The 25,814-nt window shown below is 35.3% G+C and overlaps 6 protein-coding genes across 6 annotated transcripts in view; 2 read left to right on the top strand and 4 right to left on the bottom strand.

Annotated features, from left to right (window-relative positions):
- Positions 1 to 5,358, bottom strand: part of LOC111437511 — a 9,468-nt gene extending 4,110 nt beyond the window's left edge. The window contains exons 1-3 of the mRNA XM_023075514.1: positions 4,855 to 5,358; positions 3,710 to 3,855; positions 1,032 to 1,088 (exon numbers count right to left, since the gene is read on the bottom strand). Coding sequence (XP_022931282.1) covers positions 1,032 to 1,088; positions 3,710 to 3,855; positions 4,855 to 4,924 — 273 coding nt within the window. The 5' untranslated portion in view covers positions 4,925 to 5,358. The remainder of the gene's footprint in view (positions 1 to 1,031; positions 1,089 to 3,709; positions 3,856 to 4,854) is intronic.
- A 1,282-nt stretch (positions 5,359 to 6,640) lies between these two features.
- Positions 6,641 to 10,217, bottom strand: LOC111437673 (serine hydroxymethyltransferase 3, chloroplastic-like). The gene is made up of 12 exons (XM_023075752.1): positions 10,105 to 10,217; positions 9,516 to 9,760; positions 9,148 to 9,340; positions 8,851 to 9,025; positions 8,647 to 8,764; positions 8,453 to 8,565; positions 8,238 to 8,360; positions 7,773 to 7,877; positions 7,580 to 7,666; positions 7,392 to 7,499; positions 7,235 to 7,307; positions 6,641 to 7,158 (listed from the first exon to the last, which is right to left on the bottom strand). The coding sequence occupies exons 2-12, from the start codon at positions 9,730 to 9,732 to the stop codon at positions 6,884 to 6,886; spliced, it is 1,587 nt and encodes a 528-aa protein (XP_022931520.1). The 5' UTR covers positions 9,733 to 9,760; positions 10,105 to 10,217; the 3' UTR covers positions 6,641 to 6,883.
- A 619-nt stretch (positions 10,218 to 10,836) lies between these two features.
- Positions 10,837 to 11,530, top strand: LOC111437697 (60S ribosomal protein L27-2-like). Its single transcript, XM_023075785.1, has one exon. The coding sequence runs from the start codon at positions 10,911 to 10,913 to the stop codon at positions 11,316 to 11,318; it is 408 nt and encodes a 135-aa protein (XP_022931553.1). The 5' UTR covers positions 10,837 to 10,910; the 3' UTR covers positions 11,319 to 11,530.
- Positions 11,531 to 13,135: 1,605 nt separating this feature from the next.
- LOC111437692 (60S ribosomal protein L27-2-like) lies at positions 13,136 to 13,842 on the top strand. The gene has a single exon (XM_023075780.1). The coding sequence runs from the start codon at positions 13,219 to 13,221 to the stop codon at positions 13,624 to 13,626; it is 408 nt and encodes a 135-aa protein (XP_022931548.1). The 5' UTR covers positions 13,136 to 13,218; the 3' UTR covers positions 13,627 to 13,842.
- Positions 13,843 to 16,340: 2,498 nt separating this feature from the next.
- LOC111437538 (myosin heavy chain, fast skeletal muscle) lies at positions 16,341 to 24,256 on the bottom strand. Its single transcript, XM_023075549.1, has 7 exons — positions 24,150 to 24,256; positions 21,849 to 21,950; positions 17,742 to 20,993; positions 17,444 to 17,653; positions 17,228 to 17,365; positions 16,986 to 17,144; positions 16,341 to 16,901 (listed from the first exon to the last, which is right to left on the bottom strand). The coding sequence occupies exons 2-7, from the start codon at positions 21,927 to 21,929 to the stop codon at positions 16,641 to 16,643; spliced, it is 4,101 nt and encodes a 1,366-aa protein (XP_022931317.1). The 5' UTR covers positions 21,930 to 21,950; positions 24,150 to 24,256; the 3' UTR covers positions 16,341 to 16,640.
- LOC111437539 (gamma aminobutyrate transaminase 1, mitochondrial-like) overlaps positions 24,179 to 25,814 on the bottom strand; it is a 12,978-nt gene continuing 11,342 nt past the window's right edge. Inside the window, exon 21 of the mRNA XM_023075550.1 lies at positions 24,179 to 24,263. The gene's annotated coding sequence lies outside the window, so the exon portion shown is untranslated. The remainder of the gene's footprint in view (positions 24,264 to 25,814) is intronic.

Raw genomic sequence — 25,814 nt, 5'->3', positions numbered from 1 at the left:
AAAAAAAAAAAAAAACAAGCCTGCAAAACAGCTCTCAACAACCTATAAGAATGAACTCCAATCCAAAAGAATAACTAAGTTTGTAATTTCAAAAAAAAAAAAAAAACCGAAAAGGGGATGCCCGCACAGAGGCTTTAAACCTCACCCCTTCTCAAACCTCTTCTAAAGACCTCACCACTCTCTAAAAAATCTATTGTTCTTCTCAATCCACATTTCCCACACGATAGCAAACCAACAAGCTAGCCACCAAACATTCCCCTTATCAGGGAAGGGCAAATTCATCACAATCTCCTCAATCAGAGACCAACAGTCCCTATTACGCACCACAGCAATCCCAAACAACCTAAAACACCAACTCCAAAATATAACATAAACTCAGGATAGAATGCAGAGGGGCCAACACATTAGATTCTAATAAAAAACAAGGGCAATGAAAGTGCATCACTATGAGTGAGATTTTGTTTTTTTTTTTTTTTTCTCCAATAAGAAACTAAAAACTTTTTTTTTTTTCTAGGGAGAATCAAAACTAAAGAAATATTCAGATCAAGACTGCCGTTGCTATAAACCAGTACATAAACAAGAAACACTTTTTAAAAAAAGTTAGTTTCTTCTATAAAGCAAGTTAGTTTATTGTCTGTAATGCATGAGCATCAGATGTGCGTACATTAAACTATTATCTTCTTGATAAATTTTAATTGATGTACGTATAGGCTCGTATAGTATTCTATGGGTTAATATATTTTCTGTTAGTAGAGTAGTTGTAACTATCCTGTAACCAAAGCAACTGCTATCATGATGGTAGGTAGTTGGTATAAATCTTTTAGCAAAGTAATAAACAAAAATGAAATCACGTCTGTTGCATCATTATTTTGGGAAAAGAGACCTGTTGCATATCATCTGGACTTTTTTCTCAATTAAAAGCAATTGGATATTTAATTCAACCAAAAAAAATGTATCAATAGATCACAGCAACAAAAAATTTCAAGAGATTAATTTCACATTTATACGAATAATTGACAATGGAGGCATACCTTCGCAAAAGTACTTGTCAAATCATCCATTTCCGATAAAGATCCCAACCCTGCACTCTGAAAAGGAAAAAATAAAAAATAAAATTAATTCTGATACCCATATCTTCCACATGCATTTTTAAATATATATGTATTTTACTTTGCATATTCAAAACCAAAAAAAGTAAAAAGAACAAGAAAAACAAAAACAGGAATAATAAACGTTAGAAATGGTCAACATCTAACGTTCGACATTCAATAGTGGTACTTAGATATGTAATCAGCATAAAGGATAAAGCCTGTTCCAAAAAGTGTTCACAAGGAACCAAATATAGTATTTAGTCGATGAATTTCAAAATATAAACTTTAACCATGTCATCATATCAGGCACAGGCACAGTTGAGAGAAGAAGATGAAAGAAAATAATAGTTATCCCAGTCGCATGGAAAGCAACATCACACATGATACCCGTTTAAAATCCTAAAAAAAGTATTATCCGTGCACAAAGTGGTGCAAAGGGTGCAAACATTGATACATAAAGGTAAGAGGAGGTTTATACTTGTGATGAAGAACAAGTAGTCCAACTAAAGAAGAGAAACTGCATGTTAAAACGTCTGCTATAGATTTTGAATCACTAATTATCAGGATAATAAAAAACCTGCATGACAGGTCCAAATAGAAGCCCAAAATCTTATTGTGTTAAATTTGCATATGCGCATTTAACCACAAGAACTATTTTAAATCCAAGGAAAGCATGAAAAAGAAAATTCACTAGATTCGGCTGGATAAACAGGCTATGACATATTGCCCGAGCCTACAAGAACCCCAAAACCTTCCAAATCTTCGTTCATAAGCAGTAAAATGAAATTAAAGAAACGAATAAGAAACAAACTTTCATCGACAAAAATGAAAGAAAGATAAGGAAGACAAAAAAAAATATATTAAAATAATAAAATAAAATAATCATAAGGGAACCCAAGGACTAACCACTGAAAGGGACCCAATCCCAAAATCAAACCAATATCACAATTACGAAAAAGTCTAAAAAGTGTTGCCTGTGGGAGGTATTAAACCTAGCCCCCTCCCAAGACCTCCTCACACAATCGCTCCATCTATCTATCCTATTATTTCTCTCAATCCAAATACCCCGAGAAAGTATATATAACTTTTAGTATTAAGACAGATGTGTCTAAATTTTGTACTTTTGGCACCAATGAGTCGGAAAAAGTTGTTCGCCAATAAAAGAGAACTATAAATATTTAAAGACTGCTTGCCTATCAACAATAATTTTTTGAAATTCTTTTAGCACCTCAAATTGGAAAAACGTTCTTCCAGTTGTTTCTAGCCAAAAACTATTTAAATCTTCACTCACAAGCACTCAGAGAAATGGCGATGCTGTATATACGTGTAAATATGTCAGGAATTGAAGGTATCAATGTGTATAAAAGAAAGCAAAGTTAAAACAGAAAACTTTGGGTGTAGTAGAGGACTGGCTCTTGAATACCACGCCTTGGAGAATTCCAAGCAGTACTAGATACTAAAATTCTGGGGTTGAAGAGGACGATCAGTAATCTGAAGAAAATGGGAATTTCACCTTGTCTGTGGGAAACAGGTCCAACATGGCTCAATCAACTCTAGCTAGCATCAAAACATTTTTTTTTATTATTTTTTTTAGAAACTCACAACCTTTTTTTATGAAACTGCAGGGACATCAAGTTTCTTTCGGGAGTGGGAAACAAGAGAGGCTGGAATGGTTTGATGTCAAATCCAAATATGATTTCCTTATGATCCTGCATCAAAAAGGTTTCTGGACAGTACCCTTCTTATTATCTTAACAGATTATAAAGCTTCTTTGAAGTCAGTTTCCACCTGCAACTAGTACCTCTTTCATCAGGTCAAAAGCCATCCTTCATGAAATTTGATGAGAGAAGTTGAAGGGTATTTTGTGTAATAATAATAATAGGAAGTACTTAGTGTATTGGGGATATAGCCAGATATTTGGCATCTGACGTATATTCTTCATAATCAATACCCAACTTTACCAGGATAGATAATGATAGCTATATTTTAAAAACCATCCATTTCTCCCAACCGAAATTCCCTATACAATACACATGCTTTTTTCATTAAGAAACCGAGCCTTCATTGAGAAAAATGAAAGAATGTACAAGGACATACAAAATGATGGACATAATTTCAACTAGCCATAAGGTCCTTCATTAGACCTAGAACAATTGGGACAGCTAAAATCTCCTTCAACGTTGCACCAGAAGTAAGATTAGGGGTAGGGCTTACCCTAAAAGTATCGACTTTCCACCACAGCCCAAACAAGATTTCAAAATGCAAACGATTGAAATCAATAGAAAGTAGCTGCTAAGCAAAAACTAACGGGCAAAGCAACACAAGGAGTTAGTTGTTATGATTAACTGATAATTTCTTAGAGACCACTGGCTCATTGACACCTTTTATAAGTTAGTTACTGCGAACTGAGGACCCTATTCAATAAATCAAAAGCCTTAATTAGTGTAGAGATGAGAATCTACCCAAGAAATAAGTTAACTATTATAACTCACACTCTGCAATAGCATGCGATCTTAAAACTCAAGTCCCAGATGACAAAAATGAAAACCTGACCTAATATCTTTCCATCAGGCAAAAAAAATAGAATTGAAGAAACATAACAGTGAAATGAAACCTACCTCTTCCCGAACAAATAGACGATACTCTTCATCTGTAGATCCAAATAAAGGAACGTCTTCATCTTCTTCTAAACCTCCCAGCTCCACTTCTCCCACGACATTTTGACCAAAAAACTCATATCGTGAAGCATCAAAGAGTGTATTAGCTGCATAGATAAAACTAAGATTATCAGTCAATCGTTTACAAAATAAGGTAGAGGGGGAAAAAAGCCAAAAACTGAGGGCCATTAAATTTATTCCAACTGAAATTTTCCACCTCCATGCATACGTCTCAAAACAACCCAGTAGATAGTTCAGTTTTATAGCAAACAGAGATTCTTGACGAGAATAAGAAAATACAAACTGAGGGAACTAAGACCCAGCAGCTGAGTAACAAGATTTAATAACAGTGAAACTAAAAACCAGAGTAAAGAAAAAAAGCTATGGGAATTAAAGGCTAGAGCATACCATTTAAAAGATATTAATAGCTAACAACAATAATCCCATCCCCAAAAGTTTCAAGTCACTTTCAGCCAAAACGTCCTATAACATGGAAGAAACCCAGTCGAACTAGCAATTCACAAATTACGAATAAAGAATAAAACAGGAATGCAAAACTTTACTACAAAAATTGGACAACAAATCATCAAGTAATGAAGGTCTCTGGTAGCCTTCTGTCATTGTGAGATTTAACCTCCCCTTGGCCACAAGTCAGATTTAACGGATTATACCACCACAAAAACGACCGATTTGAAGGCAACAATACGTAACAATCGATGCCATTAAACATTCAAATGCAAGCATACTTGCAGAAAAGTTACAAGAACAGCTTCAGCACAAAGAAAAACTTCAACAAAAGCAGATGGAAATGAAAGCAAAACATAATTAAACTACAAGTAATCAACCACAAAAGGTAACCACGAATAATTAAAAAAAAAAAAAAACTAAAAAAACCATCCAACCCAAGGTCCCAAACTACCTACACAACGTTACAGCTCTCTATATCACACCAAAAACAAAATCCTTCGCCCACCGACTAGTCAGCACATCCAAACAAACTCCAGAAGAACTCGATCGCAAAAGTGACAAAACAATTCCATATATCCACGAACAAAAAAAACAACAACAAACCGAAACAAATCTCGAAGCAGAAACAATGAGCTCACCAGAGGAATTCCCCGCAGAGTCCCTCAAATCCTTGGCATCAGGTTGTTCCATGGCATAAGAAAGAATCATACAGCCTCGAAGAAACACAGAGATGGACAAACCATACAAACCAAAATGGAAAACTCACACACACACACACACAAACAAGCAGCAGAAGAGCAGAAGCTAGACGAAGAAGCCGATAAACTACAACCAAACAACAAAAAACAACGCTGTAGTCATAATCCTCAACCTCCACCCCCTCCTCCAGAAACAAAACAATTCACAAACACGGTAGCTTCTATTCTAGGGTTATCTCAAACTGAAACCCAAGATTCACTAGAAGAAAAACAACAGCATTACAGGAATCAAACAGCGTTACAAATTCCGGCCACAAGTGAAGACCAGAAGAAGAAGAAGAAGACCTATCTCTCTCGAAGAGAGAGAGAGAGAATACAATAGGAACATTTTGGAGGTTGGGCTTTAGGTAATTTACAGGGATGAAAGGTCGGGAAAGAGAGAGAGAGAGAGAGAGATAGAAGACGAAGACTTTTCTTTTTTTCTTTTCTCTTCTTTTTTTATTTAATCAATTAATTATTTATTTCCCTCGCGGAAGGCACGTGCTTAGTGAGACAAATCCGGAGGAAACGAGGAGAGAGAAACAGTGGAACACGTGGCAGTTCGTGAATGGTGTGATATTATGTGTTTGAGTGAGCGCTACGCTACCGAGGATATTCTTTTGGATTAGGATTTAGGAGCGATCCATTTCTTACTTAAAATAAATAAATAAATAAATAAATAAACAAAAAATAATAATAATTAGGGAAAAATAAAAAGCATATGATGTAGATGGGTGGGGGCGAGGCTTGTGATGTCTTTTTCCTTCTTTTATTATTCTATCCAATATTTTAATCTCTTCCCCTACTTTATAAATTATAGTTTATACTCAATAATTAATTTTATGTTTAATATTTTTTTTTAATTTTTATTAAAATAAGCTCATCTCGAACAAAACAAAGGATTGAGTAGCGCGAAAGCCGTAATCAGATATCCTTGAAAGTTCCTGGTGCTGCGACTATTGACTGTAAAATAAGGTTTACAACTCAACCCGATCTACTGTACTATTAAGAATATTGTGAATTTTAAATGATATTAAATATATATTAATCGCAATATTATCACAATATTATAAAAATTTAGTATGAAAATATTGGTTTTTTTTTCTTCTTATTTTGGTTGTTTTAATAAATGCATGATGATTACTATATTAGAAAAATATTTATAAAAAGTATATACTTTTATTCTTTAAAGACATTTTTTAAAATTTAAATCACTGATTTTGTAGATTTAATGGTTTTGTGGATAATTGTGGATAGTTTTGAAATAATGGATTATTCCTAATTTTGAGTATAAGAAATATATTTTAAAAAAGTAATCATTTGTCTTGTTTTAGAAATAAATAAATTATTGATATTTTGTCATTATTAATGATGAAACAGACAATTCTCCATTTTTTTCTTCATTTTGCCATATAATGGAAAAACCTTATATTTGTTAACATTTTCCATATTTATTTTATATTTATGAATAAATAAAAGAATTGGCCAACATCAGCATACATCAATTTGTCATAATTTTTTATTTTTTTTCCTTTTTTTCAAATTATAATTTTAAAGTCTGTCCTATTTTAAATTTTTATTCACAATTTTTTAAGGGGAAGAAGTTTTTAAAATTTACGAATCAAATTTTACGAATAATAGCTAAAGTTTCAAGATCTATTAGATCGTTATAAAAATTGACCTTAAATTTGTATTCAAAGCATTCGTATGAACTAATAATTGAACGTGTTGGCAAATATTAATATCTGCCAACATGAACGTAGCTAACTAAGCCTCGTACATAGCTGCAACAACGTCTTATATAATGTTCCAAACTATCTAGTTTCTATTAGTACAACTAACACAAACACGACACGACATAACACGACATGTCCCCCCTCCCCCCCTGTTTATTGTAAATGTATACCCATTTCCTTCTGTGAAGTGATACTTACAGGCCAGGTATTGGGAATTGAGTTGTAAGAGCTTCAACCCTCGAGCGAAGATCAGAAACTCGGTCGATCAAAGGGAAATCAGAGGTTGTCACGAACTTGAGGAACTCTTGGAGCTTTGATCCTGGGGCCAGTGGTTTGGCATCAAGAGTTATCTTAACACCCTCATGGATAAAGTCTGCAACTGCTATGAACTCTTTCTCGGTGAATCCTCGGGTGGTCATGGCAGGCGACCCGATTCGAATGCCTCCTGGAACTAAAGCACTCTTGTCACCTGTGTATAAAACAGCCAACAGTCAGTTCAAGAAAACAGGATATGATGAACAGCCTTTGAAAACACGCGTCGTTACCGGGAACAGAGTTCTTGTTGAGAGTGATTGAGGCCATGTCGAGAATTTTCTCCACTCGTGCGCCATCGATACCCTGTTGTTAGAATTTACTTATAGATTAACGTATGCTTTATTACAGTTGTTAGTTAACGCACAATTATGATAAACAATGATTTACCAATGGCCTGAGATCGACAAGAACTAGGTGATTGTCACTTCCGCCAGAGACTAGCTTATAACCTAACTCAATAAGTCGACTTGCAAGAGCTCTACAATTGGAGATGACCTAAAATATGAAGAACTGTGTTAGAAAAATAAGAAAACAGTGTCTTACACCATGTTTAGCTCATGGAGCAATTGAAGTACCTTGTTCTGATAGACCTTGAACTCTGGAGATTGTGCATGCTTCAAGCAGACAGCAAGTCCCCCAATTGTATGATTATGAGGACCACCCTGCATGACAGCCATAAAATCAACAATACTTAGGACCCGAAGGCGAAGAATCGAGCAAAACAAACAACTCTTCTTTATGTGCTACCACAAGACTAGTTGGACCAACCTGTAATCCTGGAAACACAGCATTATTAATAGCAGATTCTAAGTCGACTCCGAGAACAGGATCCTTCCTGAAGAAGATCATGCCACCTCTTGGACCTCTCAGAGACTGCAGACAATTTGATATCTCTTTCAGGCTAAGAAAGTAGTTACTTTAATGCGAAGAACAATCATCATCATACCAGATTATATACGAAGCTAATGTGTTCTAAGATAAGGCAAAATGATATGAAGAATGACAAAAAATTTCAAAACAAGTAAATGAGTAAGAAATGAATTTAATCTCTCTATTTTTTGGTATTAGCTTTCTCCCAGGGGACCGTCTCTACCTTGGCCGATAGGTTGTTCGTTCCTCTTTTATTTTCGGTTCTTGAATGTACACGTTTCTTATTTCAAAAGATAAAATGAATTAAGAGGAAAACCAGTACTTAAAAAGGAAGCACCCCCATTAGCAAAATTTATCTTTTACCTTGTGTGTAGTTGTGGTCACGATATCACAGTATTCAAAAGGATCGGCGACCACAGAAGCAGCAACAAGCCCACTTATGTGAGCCATATCCATCATGAGAAAAGCACCAACAGAATCGGCAATCTACCAGAACAAATTAAGTTATTCACTAATGCAACAGAATCGGCCACTCAATGGAAAATGATGAACGACGTTGAATTTAGATAAATCCTCACATTTCTCATGCGAGGATAGTCAAAATCTCGTGGATAAGCACTTGCACCAGCGATAATCAGCTTTGGTCGAAACAAGTTAGCAGTTTTTTCGAGCATGTCATAATCTACAATACCTGCATGCGTTTGCTATTTAATTAGAATGCATAAACTATGAAAGAGACCGTAAAAAACAGTAAATCCCACGTGGGAGGTACCTGTAGTCTCATCAAGACGATAAGGCATAGATTCAAAATAAATTGATGTGCCTGATACCCTCCTTTTTGGTGTCATAAACCCATGAGACAAATGGCCTCCATGAGGCAAGTCTAAACCCTAAAGCCATTTAACATGAATCAGTAGCATCAGCAATCGTCTAAATTAACACGGTTATTAAAAAAGCTAATCAAGAGACTACTCACCATGATCCGATCATGTGGATTAAGAATTGCAGTATAAACCTCGAAGTTAGCAGGTGAACCAGATAATGGTTGAACATTTACACCCCACTTGTTATTGTCCAAACGAAATGCTGCTAGAGCCCTTTGTTGACAGAGTGTTTCAAGCTTGTCGATATGTTCATTGCCACCGTAGTATCTAAGATGCATAATAAAACTCATAATTTGCATAATCCTCTTAACAACAACAAAAAATCTCAAGACCTCCCAAAAAGAAAATTGGAATTCACGTCCATAGTACATCAAATGAAGAAATTTCACCTCTTTCCAGGTAATCCTTCTGAATATTTGTTTGTGAGACAGGACCCTACTGCCTCCATAACTGCCCGAGACGTAAAATTCTCTGAGGCAATAAGTTCGAGGCTTTTAAACTGTCGCTCCTTTTCTTTTTTGATAATACTTTGAACTTCGGGATCCATTTCATTCAAACCATGGTCTACAAAGTCACTTACGCCTGAATTCAAGCAATGAAGTCAACCTATGCTAATTTCTCCCACTCAATCAAACTCAAATTCGTTTGTGATTGAGAAACAAAGGAAATCTAGCATAGTTTTACATAGATCAAACAGATATGCCATTCTTTTCAAACAAATCATAAAATTGGTGAATGGCAATAGATAATGTTTCACCTTCAATATCTGGAACGGTGACAGAGAAGGAAGATGATTGCTTCCCCGCAACCATGCTTGCTTCAACATTAGAGGATTTACGGAGTTTCGAGATGTTCATTCTCCTGTTTTGCGGAAACACACGGATGCCATAACCTTTTGAAGGAAAACACGATCCCTTCGCACAAACAACAATTTGCAAAGAGCCCATCATTGCAGCACCACCCGCAGCCTGCATTCTGTCCACTCAAATCTTCACAAAATTCCTACAAATTTCATATAACAAAACGAACTTCAGTATCCAGCCAAACGCCATTACAGAACGACAATAACTTCAGTGAAACATCAAAACTTCAAAAAAACAGCACGCAGCATAGTCTAGAATCGTATTGGGGCGCACAACAATTTTCTATGACTCACAGAGCATTTCGAGACACGCTCTGAAATTCTTCTACAGTGAATACAAAAACTATCAATTGTTTATAGCCAACATACCAGAACATCGACGGAAAAAATAAAAAAGAACCGAAGTCGGAAAACACGAGAAATGGACGGAAAAGGATCAAAGAAGGTACGATGCTGATTGAGAAATGGTAGAACGGGAACGCACCGGCGACGACGATGGATCAGAACGACGGCGGAGGAGACGGTGGAAGCGTAGGGTTCCGAACAATTTAAAAATAATCGAATTATTTTGTAATTTGCTTGGCTCCAAGGACTAGCTAGTAATTATCCAACCGCAATAGCACGTGTCTTTTCCACGTCCGCGGTTATTAAACCATAAAAGTTTATATTTAATTATTAAAATTACAAATTTAGCCGCCGTTATTATACCATGGTAGGATAGGGTTGGATTTTATTGACATAGGTTAAATTTAGTGCATGACTCTGATACCAAATTAAGGACATAGTTAAATTTAGTGTATGACTCTGATACTAAATTAAGATGAATACGACTCTTGACAATGGTATAATATTGTCCACTTTGAACATAAATTCTCATGATTTCGCTTTGAGCATTCTCAGAATGCCTCGTACCAATGAAGAGAATATTTTTTTATTATAAACTATGATTATTCCCTAAATTAACAAACGTGGGACTTTCATCCAAGGAATTAATTAATTTTAATTCATATTAGGGTAGGCTCGAGCTTTAAAATATATATATATATATATATATATATATATCCTCGAAATTATTTTAAAGAAATTGCATTAAAAAAAAAAAAACTCCTACAATACTCGGCCCAGTTCAGTATATAAGCCCATTTCAACTGGGCCCAAGTCTACACAAGAAGCCCAATTTCACCAGAAAACCCTAAAAATCCTATTGTAAGGGAAACCTAAATCCACTCTTCATCTTGTTGGAGCCGACGAGAAGGGGAAGGAAAACACAGAGAGGAGAAGAAATCGACAATGGTGAAGTTCCTCAAGCAGAACAAAGCCGTGATCATCCTTCAAGGCCGTTACGCCGGCCGGAAGGCGGTCATTATTCGTGCGTTCGATGACGGAACGCGTGATAGGGCTTATGGCCACTGCTTGGTTGCCGGGATAAAAAAGTATCCGGCGAAAGTCATCCGAAAGGACTCCTCCAAGAAGACTGCTAAGAAATCCCGTGTCAAGGCCTTTATCAAGCTCGTCAATTATAGGCACCTGATGCCTACCAGGTATACTCTCGATGTCGATCTTAAAGACGTTGTCACTATCGATTCATTGCAATCCAAGGACAAGAAGGTCACTGCTGCTAAGGAGACCAAGAAGAGGTTTGAGGAAAGGTTCAAAACCGGGAAGAACAGGTGGTTTTTCACTAAACTCAGGTTCTGAAGAGATTTATCTGGTTTTGTTATGTTGTGGATTTATTCTGGATTCTCAAGTACTCGTACTTCGTTTTGTTTTTATAAACAGAGTAGTTTATTTGGATCTACCTTTTTCAATGAACGTACTCTAATCGTTTGGATGAGAAATTTTCAGCGTTTGTAAAGCTACTGTTGAATCAGTTATTCTTACATGGCAAATTAATTTAGTTCAAGTGTCTAGCTACTTTGGTAATTCTGCTGTCTCTCTTAATCTCGAGTTTCTATTCCATTTCTATCAGTTCGTCTGCATTGTCATGATTTTCAGTTGGTTTTCTGTATTTTGTTCGTTATTGCCATGGATTTCTGCTAAAGTAGATACTAGGATCGGTAACTAGTAGGAAATAAGCCATGCACGATTGTGCAATGAATTACTTGAAAGTTTCCTCCCAATGATCTGTCAGATAATAGATCTATAACAATGTAGACAAGCTGATAGCAACAATGCAATGATCTTATTCTTTTTGTTGAGCTGCTTGCTGAATTTCCACTTTTTTGTTCATGGAATTATCCGATGGGACTGTTCTGATATTTCAATTACTTGTTTTCTTGGCCGTTTTGGTGGTTGTTTTAGAAGCCATTTTCTTTGATTTTTACGAAGAACTTCAATATAAATTTGGTTTTATAAACGATGTTCTTTACCTATGTTTTGGGATTTGGGTTGGGAGGGTATAGAAATCAGAAACTTGTATGGGATGTTGTGTTTGGAGACCCCGGAATTAGAAATATGTCTATGGGGTGCATTGTTTCTTCCACATGAAAAAATGCAAACGTTGCTTATGGTAGGTACTTATAAGTGACCATTAAATTGTTTTGGATTGATGAGCACCATGAACCTACCTCTCGAAAGTAGGATCCACATGAAAAAATTGATTCTCCTGTCGACCCTCACCTTCTGTTGTTACTAAGTACGAAAAGTGGGAGGAGCATCGAGGTGGTTAGTGGTGATCAACCATGATAGTTTTGCTAATGTCGATTGTGTGAGAAGTTTGAGCTTGACTATAATACGATCTATAATAATAAAAAATACAATGTGATGGATAGGGTGGTGCACTTGAACACATTGAACTAGTTGTAACCTTCATTGCCAATCTTGTTGATGGGCTTGCGAAAAATGAAGACGACACCAATGCTAGAAGGGAAGAGGACAAAGATTCGATAATAGTACTCTTTCGAGGAAAACTATGATACTACAAAACTTCATTTCTTACACAAAAAAAAAAAGGTAGATCGAATAGAATTTTGCTCTAAACTTGTAATCATAGAAGATAAGAACTCTACAATCATTTTCTTAAAAAATAACAAATAAGTACATACCAACACGAGTCTCTAAACAAGTGTGGAGACTTTATCAATAGGGACTGAAATTGAAACTTAACGTCAAGTTTAAGATTTAAATCGAAGAAATGGAATAGGCGAATTTAGGATAAAAAGTGAAATATTTCCAATTAAAATAAAAAAATATTTATGTATTCATTAATGTACAAAAATTGATGAATGAATTAAAAAAAAAAAAAAGGTTTAGTACAAAGCCCATTTCAGAAGGGCCCAATTAGGCACAAGGAGCCCAATTGCACTAGAAAAACCCCCATTTCACAGGGCCCAGTTCAGTACAAAAGCCCATTTCAGAAGGGCCCAATTAGACACAAGGAGCCCAATTGCACTAGAAAAACCCCCATTTCACAGGGCCCAGTTCAGTACAAAAGCCCATTTCAGAAGGGCCCAATTAGACACAAGGAGCCCAATTGCACTAGAAAACCCTAAAAACTACATTTTTGGGGAAACATAAATCCATTCTTCGTCAGTTGGAGCCGACGAGAAGGGAGTAAGGAGAAGGGGAAGCACAACACAGAGAGGAGGAGAAATCGACAATGGTGAAGTTCCTCAAGCAGAACAAAGCTGTGATCGTCCTTCAAGGTCGTTATGCTGGCCGGAAAGCGGTCATCATTCGCGCGTTCGACGATGGAACGCGGGATCGGGCTTATGGGCACTGCTTGGTTGCCGGAATAAAAAAGTATCCTGCCAAGGTCATCCGCAAGGACTCCTCCAAGAAGACCGCTAAGAAATCCCGAGTCAAGGCCTTCATCAAGCTCGTCAATTACAGGCACCTTATGCCCACCAGGTACACTCTTGATGTCGATCTTAAAGACGTCGTCACTATAGATTCATTGCAATCCAAGGACAAGAAGGTCACCGCCGCTAAGGAGACCAAGAAGAGGTTCGAGGAGAGGTTTAAGACCGGAAAGAATAGGTGGTTTTTCACCAAGCTCAGGTTCTGAAGCCTGTTCAGTTATGTGTTTGTTCTGGATAATTCTCGTATTAGGTTACTGATCAGCTTTATTATTGTTTTTTCCCTTCTGTTTTCGGATCATCTTACGTTCTACATTACATTGTTAGCTTGTTTTAGTGTCTACTTTTTCTGTCGATGTACTCTGATCGCTTCGACGACAAATTTTCTTGGTTATAATGCTACATTTTAGACTTGCACCTGCTTATCTGAGTATATTCTTTCCTTTCTAAGCTTTTAATCTTCTTTAGAAGTAGATATTGATTCACTCTAAGCATTCATTTTTGTAACCAATAGATAAGTCTAACATAAAATATCTGGAGATAAACCGTAGAACTTCCGTGTAAACAATTAGTGTTCTTAGTCAGATTGAGAAGATCTAGAAATTACATTTCCATCTGTTGAACTTATAATTAATGGCTGAAGCCCTTGCATAGCTGCGCATATTCGTATGCCTATTTTAGGATGTTCGATGATGGTAACATTTACACATAAGTTCTTCAATGAACATTGTATTGTATTTCAAGAACATTTTTAGGGGTATATTAGGTTGTTTATGAGATTATTGATTTAAGCATAACCAAAAACCAATGCTTAAGAATGCACCTCTTTGGTAATCTTCCTGATCCCTTGTATAAAACTATTTTAACAGCCGATGATTATTGGTCAAACTGGTTGAATCAACTTGTTTTGATTGCTTTTCTATGTATATGATTTCGGTGGTCACTCTTTTTGCGATGAGATAGGCTGTTTCGTGATGCTTACTTGCTGGCCTATCTGTTTAATTATAGTTGAGCTTCATTTCGTGATATGCTTACTTGCTGGCCTATCTGTTTAATTATAGTGAGCTTCGTTTCGTGATGCGTACTTGCTGGCCTATCTGTTTAATTATAGTTGAGCTTTGTTATGTGATGCTTACTTGCTGGCCTATCTGTTTAATTATAGTTGAACTTCGTTTCGTGATGCTTACTTGCTGGCCTATCTGTTTAATTCGAGTTGAGAGCTTTGTTTCGTGATGCCTACTTGCTGGCATATCTGTTTAATTATAGTTGAGCTTTGTTTCGTGATGCTTGTATCTGCTCTTCTTTGCTGGATGGAACTTGGAAATTATACTTTTAATATTGTTTTGTTGAAGCAACTTTGGATTGTTGGGAACTTGGAAGTTGAATTCTAACTCTATCTCATTTGATACGAATGAATCATGAATTGTTGAAAAGTGATCTCGGTTCCGAGTGGTGAAAACTAAACCGTCTTTCCTTCCTTTGTATTCTTGACTATCAATTGAAAGTATGGTATAGTTTATTACTTTTGATCTTGAACATGTTTAGATGTACAGATATTGGTTGTGTTGTTATTAGATATATCCCACCTATCTCTCCTTGAGCACTTGTTCATATTCAATGCTCATTGTTAAGATTTATTAAGACCTTGAGATGGGCAACACAGATGGCCGTTTGATCTTCCCTTCATATCATTGAGTATCTAATTGGTTGCCCCTCCCCCTTATAGTTCACTAGCAAATTGGGTTATAATTTGATTGCAACCATGTATATGATGATTTCAACTTATGTATTAGGATATTTGATGTGCATTTTGCTCTTTCCACTCCAAATGGTTGTCTGCGCTCATCTTCTGCTTAATTTTCTGTTTGTCCATTACAGATTGGTTGCTAATGTTCCTTTGCTATTTTGGTTGTGTATCATTTGCCTTGGCTTGCATCATTGATGCTATATTTTTTAAACTGAATATAACCAGTGAGGCAATTTAGTTGAGTTGTTTTTAGGATATTTTTTGAACCAAAATTAACTGTATGTGTATTTTTTGAAAGTTTTAAGAATAATTTTAAGAGGAACTACATAGTTTAGAAGTATTTTTATTAAATTATCCTTATATTTACTTGGCTAAAGATTGTCCACAATTGTACAAGTAGAGAATTATTGTTTTATTTGTTAAAAAATTGTGCAAAATTATAGAGATGGGAAACAAGTTCCACGTTTACAAGCTAATACCCAAAAAAAAATATTATATATATATATTATTATTATTATTATTTCTTAAAGGATGTCATATAATGCATGGGGAAAGGTGGGGAGAGGAGAGAGAATTTATTTTAATTTTTATTTCACAAGTGAGTAAATTTTTAATATTCATTTGGACAAGATTGGATGATGAAAGCATCTAGTTTACAAGTGAGGAATACTTGAGGCGGGAAATACGCGAGGAATACTTGAGGCCTTTTGGGAAAGCCCAAATACTAACTCCAAATTTGAGGTTTTTTAGGAGGCCTTTTGGGAAAGCCCAAATACTAATTTCAGATTTGAAACCTTTTAGGGAAGTCCAAAGCAAACCCCAAATACTAATTTCAAATTTGAAGCCTTTTAGGGAAGCCCAAAGCAAAGCTCTGAAAGTTTATTTAAGTAGACAATATCATACTAACGTGGAAAGTCAGTCTAACATGGTATCAAAATCATCCCTTAAGGGGAGGCTCGCAAAAAAGATTTTGACTTTTTTAAAGTTGTCAAATCATTAACACAAATTTGAATAGATTTAAACTTACAATTTATCAAGCTTTTATAAAATACTTTTTAGTTAAAAATTAAACGTCCTTAACATTCATGAAGAGTTTGACGCCTCATGATTAAGAAGCCTAGTTGAGTTGCTTAAACTCAAACTTGATTAAATATGGGTTATCTAAAAGAGAGAGCATAAAAACCAAGCGGTTCCACTAAGAATGACTTGTGAAATACGCGCATTACAAAGAAAATACATACATCTCCAACTTTTGATCGATACAACTTAAATACACACTTCCAAAACTAAAGGTATCATCAATGGTATTTGCTTTCACATTCTGGCTGGGGATGGAAAATAAAATCGAATTCCCAAACCGACTAGAAAACCCTTAAATCTCAAAAGAAATTTGAAAATAAAAATAAAAATAAAAAAACCAACTTTAAAGGCTTCAAAGAAAAAGATTGAAGAAAAAAAATCGAAAACCACGAATATTTAATACCTTTTCCCCAGATATATACCAACTATAACAGAGATCAGAGCTACCACCAAAACCAACTTCAAGGAAGAGATTGGAGAAACCTCAGCAATTTGGGCGTGTGTTTCGGCAGAAGATGAAGATGGTGTAGATGGCGATGATGCCTCTTTGTTCTTCCTGTGCTTCCTTTTTGTTGGAGTTGAAAAGGTTAATCCAATGTCTCGGGATTTGATTTCTACTCCCTCCTTCGGCTCCGCCATGCTGCTGCCTCCATCAGCCTGCAAGATGAGATAGTTCAACTAATAAGCATGAATGGCTGCATTCTTTATGTCGAGACCCATAATTCATTAGTTTACACAAACCTTCTCTACGGGCTTAGCTTCAGCCAGGAGCAATTTCTGCTGGAGGTCCTTGATTTGTGTTTCTAGAGCAGTAATTTCTTTGCCCTTCGCCTCCAAATCTTCAAGAGACTGCTTAACCGAACCCTCTCGTTCGATTTCTTTTTGAGAATCTTTCTCTTTCTGTTGAAGACAACACTTGATTGTAACACCATGATTTTATAGACTTCATTTTCAGAGTAAAAAGAGATGGCATGGTGACTAACCTGTTCAGCAATCTCCGCCTTTAGTTGTACAACTTGTTCATTTAGTTGATCTCTATCTTGAATTTTTAGTCCATAATCTTCCAATTTGGAAATCAATTCTGTCTCTTTTCCTGCAGCGGCTGATCGGACACTTTGAACCTAATAAACAATCATTAAAGTTTCAGAACAAAATCTTTATCAAATGGGAAAATTGATGGAATCTTCACTTTGATGTACCTCATCTTCAAGCTCCTTTTGGCGTATTTTTAAACCATTATTCTCTGCGGTCTCTGCCTTGAGATTTTCAATTTCAGATCTTAATGATTCTTCTACTTTGCTCTGTTCTTTCAATTTTCCTTCCAGCTTTAATATCTCTGACTGAAATTCGTTTTTGGTCTTCTGGTATGTTTCATTGAGGACGTCGTTGTCTTCCATAATTGAAGCGATCTATGAACATGAAAAAGAATTCATTAAACTGTCGGATAATAGCATTTTAATCGCACCAATTAGTTGAAAGGTAGAGTTTTTTGCAAACCTGAGACTGCAGCCTCTGTTCTTCAGAAGAGAGCTGTGATTTCAACTCATTTACAGTCTTCTCTGCAGCCTGGAGTCGTTCAGTAGTTTCATCCCTTTCGGCATTTGCGGCAGATAACTTGTTTTGGAGATCACTCAAATTTGATTCGATTAAGGCCAGTTCTTGAGTAAGCTTCAATTTAGCCTCATTTAGCCCTGCACTCTCCTGTTCAGCATCAACTCTCTTGGTTTGCAGCTCTTCTACCATGCTTTCTAGTTGTTTTACTTTCAAAAGACTCTCTTCTAGCTGAATCTTGTGAGCTTCAGCTTCTGCAGAAGCTTCCAAAGCCTTGGATTCAAACAATTTTATCTCGTTCTCTGCTATTTTTAGTTTCCCACTCAATTCCTCAGCCTCCAAATTTCTCTGATCGAACTTTTGAATGGCTTCCTGCAATTTCTGATCTGTCTCGACTTGACGAGCTTCGGTTACGGACTGGAACTCGATGGCTCTCGAGTGCTTTTCGGTTAATTCAGCAATAGAGCTCTTATGAGAAGCGAGCTGTTGATAAGAAGTTTCCTTTTCAGAAAGTGCAGAGCTCAATAACTCCTGAAGTTCATTAAGCTTTGTTTTGAGTTGAATGTTTGTATCGACTAAGAGTTCGTTCTCGGAAGAAATCTGAGAAACTTTATTTTCAACTTCCAAACTATACTTTTTGAGTTCACCATTTGTACTCTCCAAAGAACTCAATTTTGTCAAAGTCTGTTCCAATCCTTCTTTTAAAGCTGCAGATCTTTCATTGGTTTCAGATATCTGATCCTCATAAGCTTTTATTTGTTCTTCAAGAACATTAATTTTCTCCACTAGAGAGTTAGCCTCAGATTCTTTGTTGGTGAACTTTGCTACTGCTTCCAGCATTTTAGTTTCTGAATCCTTGGCTAATGAGTCATGTAACGACTGAAGTTCCGTGTTTCTTGCAGTAGTTTCCTCTATTGATCGTAATTGGTGTTCGAGTTTCTCCTCCGCAGATTTCAGCTTTTCCAGCACCTCAGTCTCTCTGAATCCAGTAGCCTGGAGATCGTTCTCTATACTTTCGAGTCTCTTTTGGGTATCGTTCAGATCGTTCCTTAGAACTTCGACCAAACTTTCTGATTCAGCTAGCCTACTGCTAGATAAGTTCAGTGAATCTTCCAATTTTTTCTTCTCTTCTGTCGCTATATCCAGAGATTCATTTAATTCCTTTTCCTTTACGTTGGCAACATGCAATTTAGTCTCAAGGCTTGCTACTTTTTCTTCATAGGACTTTATTTCAGAAGCCAAGACAGATGCCTGGTCAAAGTTCTTCTTGGTTTCTGCTTCAGCTTCCCCACATTTCTTTTCTAAAGTATTTATTTGTTCTTCAAGCTCCTGAATTCTATACTTTTCTGTTTCAAGCAACAACTCCAACTCACTTGCCCTTTTATCTGCAACTTCAATTTTGTTATGAGATGTCAGGATCAGTTCTTCAAGTTCAATGCTACGGTGGTGATTCATGTTAGCTCGTTCCTCGTATTCAGAACATTTCCCAATTGTGGTTTTCAGCTCCTTCTCCAGTTCCTCGTGCTGCAAAGTCGACTGCTGTATTGCAGATTCCAGTTGCAGTACCTTATCCTGGTATTCCTGCTTTTGTTCATTCAGTTGCTGCTTTTCCTGCTCAATCTCGATCAACTTTGTACTAAGTTCTTTTATTTTCTCAGATAATTCAGTCGCTTCCCTCTCGACATCATCGTTTTTCAATTGTAACAAATTTAGCTGTTGTTCAAGCTCCACATTCTTTTGTTCGGCTGCTATAAATCGAGTCTCGAGTTCTCTTAATTGCGATTTTGCATCTTCCGATGAGGCAGTTGAAGATCGGACAATTTCCTCAAGTTCACGATTCTTCTGAGTGGCAGATTGAGCGACAATTCCAGTTTCATTATGGAGATCCTCTAAATTTTTCAACTTCTGTTCCAGCTCCTTATTGTTGGACAGAGCTTGGGATAAAAGAGAATCAGCTTTTCCAAAATTCTCATCAGAAAGCTTCAGTTTTTCCTCTAGACTGTTGCATAAATCTTTCATTTGTTTGGCATTGCTAGAGAGATCTGCTACAGTCACTTCAAGCTCTTCTTTATCTTTGATAGCTGCTGAAAGTTCCTTTTGGGTATCAGAGATTTGTGCTTCCAGAATTCTTAGAGCAGATTCAGCAGATTCTTTTTGGTTACTTTCTTCCTGAAGCTTCAATCTTATTTCTTCCAGTTCAGAAACCTTTACACGAAGATCCTCTTTAGATGAAGCAAACTGGCTTTCAACGGCTGAGATATCTTCCTTGATCTTAGATTCGGAAGCCCTTCGGGCGTCCAGTTCTTGTGTTAGTTCTTCAACCAAACCTTCCTTCGTAGAAAGTTTCTTCTCCAAGTCTAGCACTTGAGATTTTGAAAGCTCTAGATCTCCCTGGACAGCAAAAAGCTCAGTTGCTGCAGTTCTAAGTTCTTCTTTTACCTTTTGGCTTTCAGCAATCTCGTCATTTAAGTCCTTGATTTTTTCTTGCAGGGAAGAGATTTGATCTTCTCTTTCTTTTGCACTCAGTCTTTCTGATTCAAGAAGCCTCTCAAATTCTAATGCTTTTTTAGCCTCAGATTCAGCATTCAAGCCACTTTGTTTGTGAAGCTCCTCAAATTTCAAAGTTTCATCACCAGAGATCTTCAGTTTTTGTTCCAACTCTTGAATCTGCTTGCGGGAATTCTCAAAATCATTTGTCAAACTATCAAATGCTTCTTTCACCGCTATCAACTCCTTGTTCTTCGCTTCTTGAGCTTGCAGTGCCTCTTGCAAACTGTTGAGCTGCGAACTATATTTATCTTCAGATTCAACAATCTGCTCTTTCGATTTCTTGTGATCGAGTTCAAGCACTTCAAACTTCTTTTCACTTGCCTCAAGCTTCTCCTTCGTGAGTGATACCTCATCCTGTAGCCTTGAATTCTCTGACTCTAAATGCTTCAAACTTCCAGCTAATCTCTCAATTTCAAGCTCAAGATCTCTCGACTTCTCTTGGGCCTCCAATAATTCTCTGCTTGAATTGCTTGAACTTCTTTCAACAATAGTTGGTTTATCCTCCTCTGCGGATACTGTTTTGGCTGGATGAGTATCCTTCGCCTCCAGAGGCTCCTTTTCTACTTTTATGAACTCACCGCCCAGAGCATTGTCCTCCTCTTCGCTCTTAATATCTTTTCCTACTTGAGTTACATCCCCATTCGTGACCTGTCATAAGATTTGGGAAACCGTGTATTTTTTAAATCAAGAACTTCTAAGTTTTGGTGATTGTAATTTTTGTACGACATTTGCAGACCTACTTAATTGTTTGCATTATATCAAGTTCAGATATGTACTCATCCAAGCTCATGATGCCACAACAATAAAAGGTTTGCTTTTGATAGAAAGGAAAGACAAAATCAAAGAAATTTGTACACATAACATGCCAGAATTAGGCAATATTTTCAACCATGCTAAAATTACGAGAGACGGTAAAGAAAAACCGTTTCAACATAACATACACTTTGTCAACTGATTCATCACAAAAGAAACCAATAAAGATTGCATGCACGACCTTAGCAAATGCCCGAAATTGCAATTCTATTCCAAATACGTTTATATCCACATGCATGTGCTTGTGTTTGATTAGTTTGGGAAAACTGCAACATAATGCTGCAGATATGAGACACGAATTACAATAAATGCCAATTTTCTTTATTTCTTTTAATACTTGGAAAGTTTTATACTAGCAAACGTATCTGAAAAGTGAAAACTTATCGACAAAAAGATAATAATAATAATAATAATCTATCCAAAAGCAAAGAGATTCTTCAAGTGTCGGTGATTGATTCCAGATAGCCATCAAAGGCATGAAAAACATGAATTAAATGGCGCTATAGATATCAAGAGGTGGAAATTCCAATCTCTAGCTTTTGTTCAATAAAATATGAAAGTGAACATGTTATGTAAATGCCTACACACACAGATAACCATTGTTGCTAAATTATTTATCCTGCTTCAGTCATCAAGCTCAAACCACACTGAAAGCTATTAGAATAACTCAAGAGAACTGGCATGCCTTACCTTATCACCAATGGCATCATTTCCAGAATCGTCAGCCACCTTTGTAATTGGAACTTCCGAACTCTGAGGTGCGACTTCCATAGATGTACTATTCAGCTTTATCTATAATATCAAATTTGACAGGAAAAAGGGAAGGTCAATTTTAGTTCGCACATAAAGTTCTGTTTTCTTTTAAGTTTAGTATATTAACGGTTCCTTTCAAAAAAATGGTAAGAGTATTTTTTTTAATCTTTTCTGAAAGTTTAAAAGATTAATAAGACTTTTGAAATTTTAACATATTTTTTAAACAAAACACAAAGTTGAGAAATATTTTCTTTAATTTAGACTATAATTTTACAGAGGAATAAAAATGATGATTTTTTTTAATGTGTGTGTTTGTATATAGATAGCCTATTATTTTATCATGCCATTTCATAAAAATTTTGTGTCACTTCAAGGGAAAGAAACAAGACATGCTAGGAACAAACATGAGAGTAAAAAAATGTTTAAATGCTAATAAATGCAAAGCAACAAAGTAGGGGTCATATTTTCTTTTCGTAAAGATATTTTTTAGAAATAATTTTCTCAAAAGATTCAAAACCATTCAACAGCTAAGAAAGAACTATAAACTACAATTGCCTAAAAAAAAACCTATCAGCTAACAGTTGTATGATTTATTTATTTCTCTGGAGCAGTATAAATTATAAACCAAAAACAACTTCCAACCAAATTGGTGGGCCCCAGGAGCATTATTTTTTGTGTTAAACAAGCTTTCAATTAAAGTAGAAGCCAGGACCGTTGGTTGCGAATGGGACCCATTGGATTTACCACTTGCCATCAAATCAAACGAAGGAACGTTGTCCTCAGAATCACAGAAACCGAAATCAGCCTAAATATGGAGCAGATGAGATCAGACGGTGGGAAATGAACATTTGTTTTATAGAAGATAGCCGAGTGCTGGTTTCCGATAGGCAACAGCAACACCACTATCAGCAAACGCGTTAGTCTCTCCCTCTGTTGGGACGCTCAATCAAAGCCGTCCAAATCACTCACCTTTTTCTTCTATTTTTTCCATTTTCTATTTATAGTTCTCTCGCCAAATTACGACTTGGTCCTTCTCTCCTTTTTGAAATTACATGACATTTCAAACTTCGGGACCGAAAAAAGGCAAGGGTTTTGTCAAATGATATCATAACGGCATCTTATTTATTTACGGAGTCCACTACTTTATTTACCGACTGTAAAACATATTTAACTTCTTCCCAGTCCTTTAATTTAGTTAATTTACATTTTTTTTTCGGAAGAATTTAATTAATTAACCATTTCGATAGAAAATTAATGAATACTGGGGGGACTGCAATTGACATTTATCTGACAAGGTAATCCACGTCATCATGTTGAGGTTCTAAACCCATGCCAGGTGTCTATGTGTCAGATATTTAATTTACATTATTCTTATGTTTTAGCTTCTACCTAATCACACAGTGAAAAGCAGCGAAACAGAAGCTGGAGGGACGAAATTGGGCAAATAAACTCAATTTTCTGGATTTTTATTCTTGTAGAGATCTAAAAATGGAGGTGGAATTCTATTTAGATGGAAATTGAAAGATCAATTCAACTGTTTGGGAGGAATGATTCTCTTGATGTCACTGAATTCTTCCATACCGATGAATCAGAGAAAAAAATCCCAATCCTTAGGTCAAAGGTATCGAATCGATTATTTGGTGAAGAGTAAAGGCAAAAAGGAAATCTCAAATGATCAGAAATTCCACCTTGATACTTGAGAAATCGATGAATTAATCTGATGCAGAATTCATCCTAAAGTTGACTTAACAGTCACTAAACACACCGATAATACCAAATTCTAAATTCAGAAAAGCCGAATCCAAAGAGAAATGAAGCAGGAACATAGAATGATCAGAAGAAACCACAAGTCTCAGTATTGAAAACGAGATTGAATCAGATCAAATCGCAGTAAAAATCAGAAAACAAGCAGAGAATTAAAGAGAATCTGAAGAACATCAACAGAACGGCCTTTCAACATCTATAAATCGATTCACCACTACACAACAAGGAGATCGATGCACAGAATATAACAGAATAAACTCAAATCAAACACAACTTCACCGATCTTCAAATGAAAAAAAAAAAAAACATAAGTAAAAAAAGAGAAGCAAGCGGAGGAGAATGAAGCAGATGCAGAAACTAACAGTGTAGCAAAGCCAGCAGAGAAGTCAAGCAAGACGAAACGCGTAAACAAGAAAGCAAGATGATAAAAAGAGAGAGAGAGAGAGAGAGAAGGAGAGAAGGAAGTCCAGTTACCTGAAATCTTGGTCGGATGTTGCGTTTTCGATACGATTCACCGTGAAAAATGGGGGGACGGCGGAGGAGATGCTGATAAAGGAGGATGGTCAGAGAGAGAGAGAGAGAGAAAGTCTTTTTGTGAATGAGTTTTAGAATGGACTTGAATTATTAATAATATGTTTAATATAAATATTAAAATAAGTTTTAAATTAACGATGTGGGACCCACGAGGTGGGGTCCGTAACAGCAAAGAGAAAGGATTAGAGCAGCCGCGTTGGATGTTTCATCCTTTAACCCCTAAATTCGAGTTATATTACAACCGTACCACAGCCACCCTCTCTAATTTTGTATTTTATTTAAATTACCTTTTTAGCCCTCACTTTATTTACTTTCGTCTATGCTTTTTATTTAAAAAAAATAAAATAAAATAAAAAATTGGTTGTTTTTTGGACTCACTCCTTACTATATAAAATTTTGTAATTTTTCAATTAATGAATATTAAAATTTGCCAAATTAATTTTAGAAATTTACAGAATTAATTAATTTCATTTAAAAACTTTTTTTTTTTTTTGGTCAACCATTCAATGTGGTATCACGTAAAAAAATTTAATTTAATTTTTTTAAAATGATATGAATTTAATTGAAAAAAAAAAACATATCCTATTGTTCATATTTATATTCGTGGATTCCTTTCTATAAACATTTATTTTTAACATTACTAATTAATATTCTGTTTTAATTGCTTGTATTAAAAAAAAAAAGTTTGGTTACATAAAGTAAATATGAATGGGACATTAAAAAAATTTGAAATCTTATTTGATTAATAACTTTAAATTTTTTTTATTTCAAATACTTTAATGGAGAGAACAGGCGATGGTCATCAATGGACAACAATAAAAGTTAGTGACCATCGACAACAGACGATCATGGTGATTATAAACAAAGTTGGATATTGGAGATAACAGTTAATAGTAATCACCAATACCTATCGACAGTGAAAACAGTTTTAATAAAGTAAATAAAGTAAAATAGTGTGAAAATATTGTAATTGTATTCTTATATCATGAAGCAATTGAATTAAATATTTTCACTCATAATAACTTATATTTTAAATTAATTTTTTAACAACTTTTCATTTTTTATATATTTTTTTATAAATTAAAAATCACATTTTACATATCTAACAATCATTTTAAACTAACATTTAATGACATATTTCAAATGCACGTGATAAATATAAATAAATATTATAAAATTTGAAAACTTTTGAATCTAATAATTAAGAATTGTGAAATAAATTTTTTATTTTTAATTTATTATCTATTAAATCAATCACATGTTCACTTGGTTAAATAGATTCAAGCATTTAAAAAAATATCAACTAAATTATAAAAAATGATCAAGTATTAAATAAAAAAAATCATCCATTTATTAGATACAAAACAACAAATTTATAGAATTATTACAAAAATAATAATAATAATAATAATTAACACTTAAAATCTATTAAACAATTAAATATATATATATTAAACGCAAAATAAATAAATAAAAATTAGAGATCCTTTGTTGTAACATCCTCAAAGGTCTTTATTGTCTTGGTTTGGTTTGTAAGCATTTGTCGGACGATGAAAACTTCCAAAGATGTCACGTGGAGTATTTTTTTTTTTTTTTTTTTTTAAA

This window comes from Cucurbita moschata, unplaced genomic scaffold (assembly GCF_002738365.1).
Source record: "Cucurbita moschata cultivar Rifu unplaced genomic scaffold, Cmos_1.0 Cmo_Scf00064, whole genome shotgun sequence".
In the NCBI taxonomy this organism is placed as follows: Eukaryota; Viridiplantae; Streptophyta; class Magnoliopsida; order Cucurbitales; family Cucurbitaceae; genus Cucurbita; species Cucurbita moschata.
This window is presented reverse-complemented; position numbering and strand designations above follow the sequence as displayed.